This window comes from Ochotona curzoniae, unplaced genomic scaffold (assembly GCF_017591425.1).
Source record: "Ochotona curzoniae isolate NIBS_2020 unplaced genomic scaffold, NIBS_Ocur_1.0 patch190, whole genome shotgun sequence".
Taxonomy (NCBI): domain Eukaryota; kingdom Metazoa; phylum Chordata; class Mammalia; order Lagomorpha; family Ochotonidae; genus Ochotona; species Ochotona curzoniae.
Genome location: NW_024466740.1, coordinates 1 through 12,043, shown reverse-complemented (window position 1 = coordinate 12,043; position 12,043 = coordinate 1). Strand labels below are relative to the sequence as shown.

The 12,043-nt window shown below is 46.7% G+C and overlaps 1 protein-coding gene across 1 annotated transcript in view; it reads right to left on the bottom strand.

The window, feature by feature from the left end:
- LOC121166650 (protein transport protein Sec23B) overlaps positions 1-12,037 on the bottom strand; it is a 28,432-nt gene extending 16,395 nt beyond the window's left edge. The window contains exons 1-11 of the mRNA XM_040995873.1: positions 11,970-12,037; positions 10,703-10,940; positions 9,362-9,419; positions 6,611-6,697; positions 5,473-5,709; positions 5,284-5,369; positions 4,714-4,858; positions 4,131-4,289; positions 3,727-3,842; positions 2,048-2,171; positions 245-325 (exon numbers count right to left, since the gene is read on the bottom strand). Coding sequence (XP_040851807.1) covers positions 245-325; positions 2,048-2,171; positions 3,727-3,842; positions 4,131-4,289; positions 4,714-4,858; positions 5,284-5,369; positions 5,473-5,709; positions 6,611-6,697; positions 9,362-9,419; positions 10,703-10,926 — 1,317 coding nt within the window. The 5' untranslated portion in view covers positions 10,927-10,940; positions 11,970-12,037. The remainder of the gene's footprint in view (positions 1-244; positions 326-2,047; positions 2,172-3,726; positions 3,843-4,130; positions 4,290-4,713; positions 4,859-5,283; positions 5,370-5,472; positions 5,710-6,610; positions 6,698-9,361; positions 9,420-10,702; positions 10,941-11,969) is intronic.
- Between the last annotated feature and the right edge of the window lie 6 nt (positions 12,038-12,043).

Here is a 12,043-nt window from a genome sequence, read left to right as displayed (position 1 = left end):
CCTGGGTCAGCTCCGGCCCTAAGCAAGATGCTTCCCTTCCCCATGCCTCCTTTCCCCCGACCCTGTAAGACAGAGAACCGGACAATGCAAACAATCTTGGCTCTCAGCCCTGCGGTGGTCCCAAAGGATCAGCTCTTCTCTCCTCCCTTGGACACGCTCCACAGGTGACATACTGCAAGGCTTCACCTTCCAACACCTCTAACAGGGCAGGAGGTAAGGGTGAGGACGGCAGAGTTTTCCTTACATTTTCTGACACACACGGTCCTTTCACATTCAGAGATACACACGGGCCAATGGCTCCTGCAATCTTCAGTTCCCGAGAGGTCTAAAACAAATTCCAGAAGAGTAGAAAGTTAAAGCTCACCAAGCCCCACTCTGCCATCCTGGCGGTCACAACACAAATGCAGAGGGGAAACATGGGAATGTTATCATTCTACCAAGAGCAAATCCCAAATGGGTTAGAAAATATTAACTGTGCCACAACCTTTTCTAAGGTCACAATGAGCTGACTAAAATATGAACAAAATCTGCCTTGAGATACCACATGAATATGATACGGCATTCTCAGCTCTGTCAATGCACTTTAAATTCTAAAATTATTTACATAAAGAACAACTCAATCAACAGTACCTTTTCTCAATCCCATGTATATTCATAATCATTTACATATTTTTAATCAGTGAACATATTTTTTTGTATTGCTAAAAATACTGAATTCATGACCCTCAGCATAATGACAAGGTCAGAATGTGTATACTTTTAAATGTGAATTCATTTTAATACCTATTCCACTTCATATTAAAAAGAAAAAGGGAGGTTGACATTGTGGCATAGCATGCAAACCTACTGCCTGAGATGCCCACATCACATCTGGGTGTGAATTGAGGTCCTAGTTACTCTATTTCCAATCCTGCTCCCTGCTGTGGAAGGCAGTGATGGATGGCCCAGGTGCCTGGGCCCCTGCACCCATACGGAAAACCTGGATGGGGCTCCTGCTCCTGTCTTTAGCCTCGCCAGGTCCTGGTTGTTGTGGCCATTCGGTGGTGAACCAGCAGGTAAATGATCTCTTTCTCTGTCCCACCCTTTCTGTCTCTGTAACTCCATCAAATGAACAAAAGTCTTAAAAAATTCAAACATTTATTTAAGTTTAACTTAAACACTTTAACAGTTACTACAAACTCTAGTACTAGTTCCAATCAAATGTTCTAATGGCCCCTTTTAATGCTCTCTCAGTTGACTCAGAATCAACTATAGGAGGACCAGGAGTTCCCTCAGGGACAAACCATCCCAAACTCTCAATGCTATCTATTCTTCTATAGGCATTGAACACAAATTCCAGCTCTGGGCAGTGTGTGTCCCCCACGGCCAGCTGGGGGGACACTGGCCACGGCGAAGTCCCCTGTCCTCCGGTCTCAAAGCTGTTCCTAATTCCTACTCCATCACCAGCTCTCCTAGAACAGAAGAAACAGACGGCTCCTCTGGCTCCACAGTACAGCAGGACCCACAGGGAAACCAGCCCCTTCTCAGCTAAACTATTAACACCGATGCTGGCCAGCCTGGACAACAAAGTGAAGATGTGACTAAGAAACTGTGACAGTCACTGGGGTGGCTGTCAGCAGATCTCCCAACATCTGTGTGCTGCAGGCAGGTTGCCAGAAGGCTAACTCCTGAGTGCAGAGCAGCACTGCACAGTCAGCCCTCGGATCCACGAGGGATTGGCTCCTGGCTCCCCTCCAGATACCAGAATCTGAGGATGCTCAAGTGCCTTGTAGAAAATGGCATGGTATTTGCGTATCATCTACGCATATTTCCCCATATACTTTAAATCATTTCCAGGTTACTCTAAACCCCAAACAATGTAAATGCTAAATAAATAGCTGTTATACTATATTACTCAGGAAACAGCAAGAAAAAAAAGGCCAAATAGATGCAGAACACATAAGTCTTCCCCCAAACACCTTGAATTCAGTTGGTTGACTCATGGATGAGCAAATGCAGATACAAAGGGCTAACTTTGATGCCATGAAGATTTAAAAGTTTGATTTACCTTTACTTCTAAAGTAGCACCAAATGCCATTCGAAAATTTCCATTAAAATCTTTACTAAAAATTCTTTGGAATGTCTGTTTGAAGAGTGAAGTGTTGAAAGAATCTCCCATCACCATGTAGCCTCTAGGTAAAACAAAAGAAAGTCAACACTAGCATGAAGGAAAGCCATTCAAACTCCCCCTCAGTATTTACAATGACAGCCTAAAAACTACACATGTAACACTAGTAAAACCCAAGTTAGATTCTATATCAAATATATTATGAAGTATTCAACGACACATACAGAAACATGCCAGACAAGAAGTATTTTGATAGAGAAAATTAGAGTAGTTTAAATATTATTTCTACAATTACAGGACTCAAACCTACTTTCTTTTTTAAAGAACTACTTATTTTTTATTGGAAAGTCAGATTTGCAGAGAGATACAGAGAAAAATCTCCTGTCCGCTGATTTAATTCCCAAGTGGCTGCAATGGCCAGAGCTAAGAGCTGATCCCAAGCCAGCAGCCAGCAGCCAGGAGCCAGCTCTGGGTCTCCCTCACAGGTGCAGGGTCCCAAGACTTTGCACCGACCTCGACTGCCCTCCCAGTGCTGCTCCTAATTCCTACTCCATCACCAGCTCTCCTAGAACAGAGGAAACAGACGGCTCCTCTGGCTCCACAGTACAGCAGGACCCACAGGGAAACCAGCCCCTTCTCAGCTAGACTATTAACACCAATGCTGGCCAGCCTGGACAACAAAGTGATGATGTGACTAAGAAACTGTGACAGTCACTGGGGTGGCTGTCAGCAGATCTCCCAACATCTGTGTGCTGCAGGCAGGTTGCCAGAAGGCTAACTCCTGAGTGCAGAGCAGCACTGCACAGTCAGCCCTTGGGATATGAACCAGAGTCCATATGAGATCCCGGCATGTGCAAGGTTACCACGCCAGGGCCTGAACTGCATTTAAAATGCCGCCACTGGGAAAAAACAGATGAAGAAAGTGGGAGGATCATCTGTATTCTCTGAACATTTATAACTTGTGGTTCTGTAATTACTTCCAAATAAAAGTTAAAGAAGCCTCAAATTAACATACCCTTCAGTTTATATCTTAGTTTATTTAGTTTGAAAGGTAGAGTTACAGAGATTAAGATTTTCCATCTACACACTCCTTCCCTACCCAGCTACAACGGCGAAGCTCATGGTGTAGCATTTATAAGCTCTCTGGCAGGACTAGGGCCACAGAGCTATCAAACTCTGTTCCACATTAGAATCACGGGAAAATGTTTTAACATGCACATGCCCAGGTCACACTCCATGCAAAAAAATCCGAATCCACGGAGGACAAGACCCAAAGCAAGAGTAGTTTTTCAAGTTTTCTAAGGTTCTAACATGCAGCTGGCTTTAGACCAGTGCCCAGCCCGTTATCATCATTACGGTTGCAGGTGCATGTCATCCTCCTGGACAGTTCATCCCAGAGCATCTAATTCACAAATGCTGGCACAAAGTCTGAGGAGCACACGGCTAGTCAGCTCTCAGGAACCCCGAGGCTGTTGGTTGAGACACTCTGCACCCTGAGGACCCCTACTTTCCATCTCAAAGTGCTCCTAGGTGACCTTGTCTGCACCCTGTCCCCAACACTGATTTCTCCTATCTTCACACAGCAGTTCCCTCTCCCCACAGGTCCGCTGGCAACACACCCAGTAAGATTCGTGCAACACTTCATCTCCAGAAGCCCGGTCTGATCAAGGGCACAGGCGTAAATATCAATGCAGTGGCCGTTGACAGCAGTTCGATTAGCGAGCATCTCGTAATGCTATGAAGACAGAATACACTCTTTAGGAAACATTGCCGTTTTTCCAAGGTGTGCTTTAATAAACCAAAGGATATGGAAAGGGAAAAATAAGGACTTGGTTTCCAGTTTTAAAACACTTTCAGCAGTTTTAAAGCTGTCACTCCAACTGAGGTCAGACAGAGGGAGCAGTAATTGAGCAGCAGCCAAGGCCTGGAACAAAGTCTCAGAATGAGGAACTTGCTGGCTGGCAGCTGTCACTCCGGAGCAACCCAAATGCACCAGGACAGCCCCACACTCACGACTACCCACCTTGGTCGCCTTCTTCATGAAGCGTGCATTGTCTTTCTCAATGTCATGCCAGGAACGGATAGGAACCTTCAGCTCATCACCAACAACCATGCCAGGCCCTTGGGTAGGCGGGCCACCCGTGAACAGCATGATTCGGGCTCCCATGTTGGGGAAAGTGCCCTGCAACAAGTAGCAACAGGTTAGGGGTGCATGGCCTGCCTCTAGGTGAGTTCCACTGCCAACAAAAACGATGCACAGCCCGAGTCTTCTTGGATGATTCTCATCTTGATGAAAGTACAGAACGATACAGACACAGATGCTGATGTGAGGTGGTGGGGTTTGGGGTGGGGACAGCACTGCCCATCATCCCAGCTGATGGTTCTGTGCGCTAGTAGCTTACTGTGAGCCCTTCCCATTGCTCTACCTCCCTTGTACTTTCCATGAACATTTTCGGTCTTTCCCAAACATTGAAGGGCTCCTTCAATGTGGATAATACCGACTTACATTAATACACACAGGTACATGACTTAGGTCACAACTGATTTCTAAACAAGGCCGACAAAGCAAATTCTGGCCACAGGTTTCCCGGTGAATTGCAGATTACCTCCAACAAGCCAACGGCGATGGACAGGGCAATGCCAGTGGAGCGCAAGGGTCTCTTCCCCTGAGTTACCGGCCATGGGTCCCTCTGCAGCTCGCCCAGCAGATCGGTGAGGGTCATGTCAATCTTGTGAACCGGCTGCAGAAACCTGAGAATGTTGAAAAGAAATGTCCACCTTGCCTTCACAGAACATTCTGGTCTTCAATTCCAGGGGACTTCCGGTTACTACTCTTTAAACAGGAAAAAAAAAAGCTACCACTGTCTTCACGGTTATCTCTAGATACATGCACAACTCAAGGATTAATTTGCTAGGGAATGTACAGTCTACTTTTTAGTAATTTATACATGTAGTAAAGAAAAGAAAATGTCACTCTGATGGGAATAAATGGGTGTCACTGGTAGGCAGCAGAGGAATGCTAAGGAGACATCTATAGGAATTGAGCACCCAGTAGCTTCACGGTTCTAACGCATTTTCTTCCGTAAGAGAACAGAGGCCAACATAGGCCTTCTTGACCCCCATGGGCTGTCCTGCAGGCCCACAACAGCATGTGACACCATGCATAGAGGCCTCACCTGCTTGAAACAGAAGGGTGCTCATGCGCTTGAGCAGGTCTTGGCTGCGACATGGCCATGGCCGGCTTGCTCAGGCCCAGCATATCCTAAAGAAAGCAAAGCGAAGAACTCATTTCCTATAAACCATGCAGAGGAGGACGAGTTCACTTCTAAGAAACAGCCAGGCTTCAGGTTCAGCAGGACACAAACCTGGATCTGCTTTGCAGTTAAATCCTTGGTCCCCCGGAAGACGTAACTTTTGGAGATTCCTTCGCAGCTTAGTTCGTGCACCTGCACCATCCTCCCAAAAGTGATGAGGCCCACCAGGGCGTCTGGTGGAAGGAGACTCAGGGACATCTGCAAGGACTCTTTGAGTGCTTGAAGGTCATCTTCCTCCAGACATGTGTCGACCACGTACAGAAAGATCAGGGGGGACTGGGGACCCCGCTTTCAGCGAACAGAACCAGCACAAGGGTCAGTGTCAGATTCACGTGACTAACTCTTGTTTAAGCACATCAAGTGTAAAACTATCAAGTCTTCCATTACATTTAAATTCTGGGCATAAGTACATGTACACAAACCCTTCTTTATCCTATTAAATGCCTTAGATGCTTTCGTGAAGAACTACACATAAAAACTGTTTCCAATAATTTATTTAACACTTTGGGGATGACACTTTGTGTGAGGCAGCCTTCCAGGACCTGGGCATGTTAGTCAGCGCCCAGAAAGAACCAAGACTCCTGTCTGCCTCAAGGAGCAAGCTTTCTGGAAGGCAGAGGGGGATAGTGCTATCCAGGAGGGCAGCCAGGGGGCAGCTTCACACACTAACAGAGGCTGGGCAGCCTCATTAAGAAAGGCACATTCAAGCAACAAGCTGGCCGGGAAGGGAACCACAGAGACAGAGGGAAGTGCTAGCCTCAGGCAAGGGCTGAGCAAAGGCCATCACACCTCGGGGCCCTAGGAGCTGGACAAGGACAGCAGCAGGAGCTGAGGTCAGAGAACAAACACACAGGGCTGTGAAACCTGCCTTCCACTTCGGCTGGAAAGAAGAGCTCTTCGCAGCACTGAAGGTTTCGGAACAGAGAGCTAACAGAGCTGCCAGAGAGGTACCTCGGGACAGAGAGGGAACATGATATGCTTCTTAGGGTTGCTTTGCTGCTGGGTTAAGGACCAACGGCAAGAACAAGAGGAGCAGTCGGGAGACAGCTGTAAGTGCCTACACCCCACAACACAAGCTTTAGGAACCTGCTGCATCCCCAGCTTCAAATCCCCTGCAAGGAAAGATACAGGATTTTCAGAGAAACTACATATTTAGCAGTGTTCATTAAAGGCACAACAAAGAAGTTACCTGTACCACGTACTCAATGGTAGAAAACTGGGGCATCAACTCGGCAGGCTGATTCATCTCAGATATGCCCGCATAAGCCGGAGGAAACTGAAAACAAAGCATTGCTTTGTTAGACCTGAAAGGTACTCTCTCTACACATTTTACTTTCCAGTTGTGAAAACTACTAATGACCATTTTGAAAGTGCCAAATATGAAATAATGGGGATGGCACTACGGGGCAGTGGGCTAAATCACTGCATACAGTGCCAGCATCCCACACTGGAACACTAGCTCCAGTTCCAGCTCTTCTGTTTCTGATCCAGCCTCACAGTAATGTAGCCGGGAAGGCAGCAGAGGACGGCCCAGGCCAAGCACTTGGACCCCTGTGCCACGGGGAGACCTGGGTGGAGTTTCAGGCCTAGTCCAGCCCCGTTATTACAGCCATTTGGGAAGTGAACCTGAGGATGGAAGATTAACTTTCCATTCACCCTTACAAATAAGTTAGACAATTTTTTTAAAATAAAATGTATCAAACAGTATCTAAAAATTAAAGACCATCATCTAAAACTTGCAACTCTCTTTAAAAATTTTACTAACTATACTTGAAGGTCAGAGTTACAGAAAGACAGTGAGACACAGACAGAGGTCTCCCATCTCCTGGTTCACTCTCAAATGGCCACAACAGCCAGAGCTGGGCTGGGCTGTGCCTATACTGGGAGCCAGGGGCTTCTTCCTGGTCTTCCACTTGTGTGTAGCGGCCCAAGAACCCAGGCCATCCTCCAGCGATTTCCTCAATCCAATGTGGGGCAGCTGCCAGTGCCACAGGTGGAGGTTTTAGGGCACTATACCACCATGCCACCCAGTAAACTTGTCTTATATTTGTATCATACATAACTTCTAAAATATCTCTATTTTTCAGAGCAATTTTAGGTTACAACTGCTTAAAAACACACCGTTAAAAACCGTTTTTCTGTCCTACAAATTAAAGGCTGAGATTTTTGCCTGTCTTAGCAACAGTCTACATGGAAAGGCTCCCATCTTTATCTGGATTTTTTTTTTTTTTTATTTTGTCCGTTACCAATAAGAGAATATATCCTCAGGGTAGGAAACTTGACAAGTTTAGGAAAACCTAAAAAAACAGAAGGTAAAAACCCAAATCCTGTGTGAACTAGAGGCCGACCTTGGTTATTGGAGACCTTGGTTACTCCTTTCAGATGTTTTCTACAGAAGCAAAATTGAGACCATCACACATATGCAAAGCTGAGTCTGGCTTTTTACACTTAAAAAAAAAAGTATGGGAGAACACCGAGGTCATCCCACCACACTGGCCACATCCCAGCAGCCGGGAGAGGCCCAGTTCACCCACTGTGGAAGAGGGGGGAAGAGGCTGAGCCCGCTCTGACCCCTCCAGGGAACAGACCCCCTCCAGCACTGTGCTCATTTAGAGGCTTGCTTCTGCATGTCCCCCACCCCACCAGGATTACAGATGACTGTGCTGCCTGTGGTGGCACACGGCCTTCCAGAGCACATTCGTCAGCTGGCACATGGCGATCGCAGGAAAGCACTGGATATTAAGTCCAGAGCACCAGGTGTCAGGCACTGCTCTAACCCCTTCACGTCCATCAACTGCATCTAATTCTTAGCAATGATCCCATGAGGTAGGCAACACCACTGCCATTCTCAGTGTAAAGACAGCAACAGGAGACTAAGCAACCTCCTCAAAGAGACACTGGAAGTTAAGTGGGGGATCTAGTGCAACCTAGGCAGTGTGGCTACAGAGTCCTAGCTCTTGATCATCACTTTGCTTGAGACCTTTAACATCAAATTATTTAAACACAGACATCATCAATTCTGAATGTAGCAATATTGGGGTGTGTGTATTCTTAAGCAGAGACAGAGAACTCCTGCTAGCTAGCATGGTATACAACTGCCATGGGAGACACGGGCACCTTGACCGCTAGGCTCAACACCTGCCCGGACGGTATACTGAAGGAGAGACATACTGAATGGAATCTTCTTACTTTCTGAGTATGCAGTCAGTCAACAACTGATCATTGTCTACTTCATCACTGCCTAGGTCCATGTCTGGGAATACGTTTATCAAATAAATGAATAAATACATGCAAGCTAGCAACAGTTTAGGCTCTGTTCAAATGGTGTACATTAGGATGTCCATGATTTTTTTCTAACAGCTTTCTTGAGGCACAAGTTATACAAAATTCACCCATCTGAAGTGTATAATTTGCTGATTGTGAGTAAACACACACAGAGGTGTGTGACCACCACCACAGTCCTGTTTGAGAACACTACCATCACAGGTACAGGTAATTTTAAAGAAAAGTCTCCCATGATTTGTGAGCTCCCAGTTTGGTAGCTGAAAAAGTTTTAAATTAGAAGAAGCTCAATATTGAGCCTGGAGTCCTAAAAGATCAGAAAATGAGAATTTAGTGACATCCACTATCCACTAGGAATAAACTGAAATTAAGTGATATACAAGCTACACATCTGTTACGAGGGTAACAGACTTCCTGTCTTCCGAAAACTTGCAAGGAAAGAAAATTCTATACTTTCTCCATGCAAATGATGAGGACTCAAAATAACAGATCCAGCCAGAGAAAAATGACAAGTGGTCAATTTGCTTAACCAAGGTTGTCACCTTGAGTTCAGCAGAAACTGCTCATTATGAGTGACACACAAACGCAACCCCACAGAACTTTATCTTTTGCAGAGTAGCACAACTAATAATCCAACACATCACAATAATTCACATACCTGATTTCTTTGGAAACAGAAATTGCAGGCCCAGAGTTTTGCTCGATAATCAACCTGACTGTCAAAAAAACAAACAAAAAAAGTCACAACTAGGTCCTTCATGTTTATTTGAGAAAAGACACAGGGAGGGACAGAGTTCCTGTCCACTGGTTCTTTCCAAATGACCAAAATGGCCAGGGTGGCAGGAACCCAGTCAACTGAGCCATTCCACTGACACCCAGAGTCTACATTCTCAGGGAGCTGGAGTCAGAAGATGCAAGTCGATCCCAGATCCAGACACTCCATATGGGCTGTGAGCACTGGATCAGCTAGGCCAAACACCCACTCCACACCGATTTGTAAGCTGAGAAACATTTCGACGTAAATTTCAAGCTCAGTAAGGAGCACGGCCACGTTCCAGTGCGTGGCCCCATGCCAAGGTGTGCAGTGTGTACACTGCGCTGGAACCCTGGCTCGCTGGCACACCAATACACCTCCTTCCAAACGATGCACTGAACAAGCAGCACGTGCCTTTTCCATTCTTCTGAGTTCCTAGGAAATGTTTTTTAAATTTCATGATTCACATATAATTTACTTCCTTTTGCCTATTAGTTTTGTGATAAAAGGCTGCATTTCCCGATAACTCAACTTCAGCTATGTGATGTGACTGAAAAGTACAGGACAAACTGCCTCAGCTTCAGCCTTATGTGGCCTACTTGAAGCAATGGCGGGCAGGCTTGTTCCTGTACTATTTCCTACATTTGGTCTATAGTGCTTCATGGCTTGCCTCTCCTTCCAATGTTTAACAAATTAAAAAACAGAGCAGGAGCATTCTTGAAGATGGGTGCATTAAATTAAGAGGTGAATGAAGTGAAAAAGGTCTCCTTACGTGAAAACTGTACACTTCCCACCTGCTTCAAAATTCAAATAGCTCCTACTTATAAGAGAAAAATCATAGACTAGTCTTAAGATTTAAAAAAAAATATTACACTAACAAAATCATTAAGAGTTAAAATATTTTTTACCAGTGCTTCCAGCAATACAGGTAAAACAGGAAATGTTGTCCTAAAGCTTTTGAAATTTATTGAAAAAACTTTAAAAGGCACAGATGATGTCTACAGCTAAACCAAAAGCAAATGAATAAGCAGCAAAGTGGATGACCAGCAATGCCAGTAGGAGAACCATCTCACCTGGAGTGTTAACCAGGCAGATTCCACAAGCTCTCACCTCCCCAGAACCTCACCACCTGCTCCTCAGATGTAAACCTACAACTGACCCAGATCGGATGACTTACTCAAGAGTGACACAAATGTAGGTAACGAACAGTACTCAGCAAGCAGACCACGTGGGAAAAATCCCTACCAGAGAGGGCTGAGCACGGCCTTGCACGTTGGCCTGCTGCACAACACAGGCTCATACTGCACGGGTGGCAGGTCTGGACGCTCCTTCAGGGGAGTTAGGAGACAGGCCAGGGGCACCACCATCCTCGTGGCCTCCAGGCGGCTGGAGGGCCACACGTTCCACGTGAACCGCACGCCATCGCGCTCTTCATTCTGCTGAATGAACTCCAGATACGTGGCTGCCATCGTCTGCAAGGGAACTGAAGACAAAGCTCTGATCATTACATCACATTCCCAACTGAAACCCTGAAAGATGGCCTCCAACATGTGAGTGGGAGCTTCAAGCACCTTATGTTCACACCCTAAAAGACACACCCCAGGCAGCGGGGTGCAAGGCAACCAGCAACTAAAATAAATAAATAAATAGGTAAATGAAAGAATTACGCTATTGCAGTGGGCCAGTGTCCATCACACTCTGGGCCTGCATACAATTCCCAGAAGGGCCCTGCAGTAAACAATCCTGATTAAGGCAACATGACACGGCTGGAAAAACCAAGAAATTATTAGTCTCCTGCGCGGAACCCGGATGACGAGAACGGCAAACATTCGCTCCATCCAAGTCTCTAAGACAGCCTAGTGTGATTATGGCAAAAGCGGAGCCAGGAGCACAGGGGACAGAGGTGGCACTTCTGACTAGGGGCAGGGAAGGAGAAAGGGAGATCACCAGAGCTCTCAGCAAACACATCTTCATCGGATAACCGCCATCTGCTCCAGGAAAGTTCCTTACTAACGGTACGGGTTCCACTCCACGGCCCAGGTGTCTCCGCAGTAACACCTGCTCTTCCCATTGTCCATTGCCTCCTCCAGGGCAGTTTCTTAACCTGGGCCTGCACAAACCACACGGCACTTCAGAGGGACTACTTGTGACCTTGTCTGCCCAGTGGTCATCTCCCCCTCTCCACAAGGGAGATGGGTTTGGGCTTATACCAAATTCTCCCAAGGGGCAAGGCATCGAAGACGGTCCCCGCCGAATGAATGACTTTGAATCCTCTGATCCAGTTTTATCTGTGAAGGACCACTGCTGTCTTCCGCTTGCGCGCACACCCTCTCCCAACTCTGAAGCCTCAGGAAACCCCAAAACCTGACCTCCTCCTGGCGCGAGGGCGTCACGCTCAGCCGGCTCGTGTGTTATCCATTCTCTCCGGTTTCCTCTCTGGGGCAGACCACGCCGCCCCTGGCAGCACCCAGGACCCTGTCCTGCGCCCACGGTACCCCCCGACGCCACTCACCTGCCCGCAGCCGTTGGAACGCACAGCTGGAAAAGCTGGGTTCTCGCTCCCACCACCAAGTCCAGCTCAGCTCT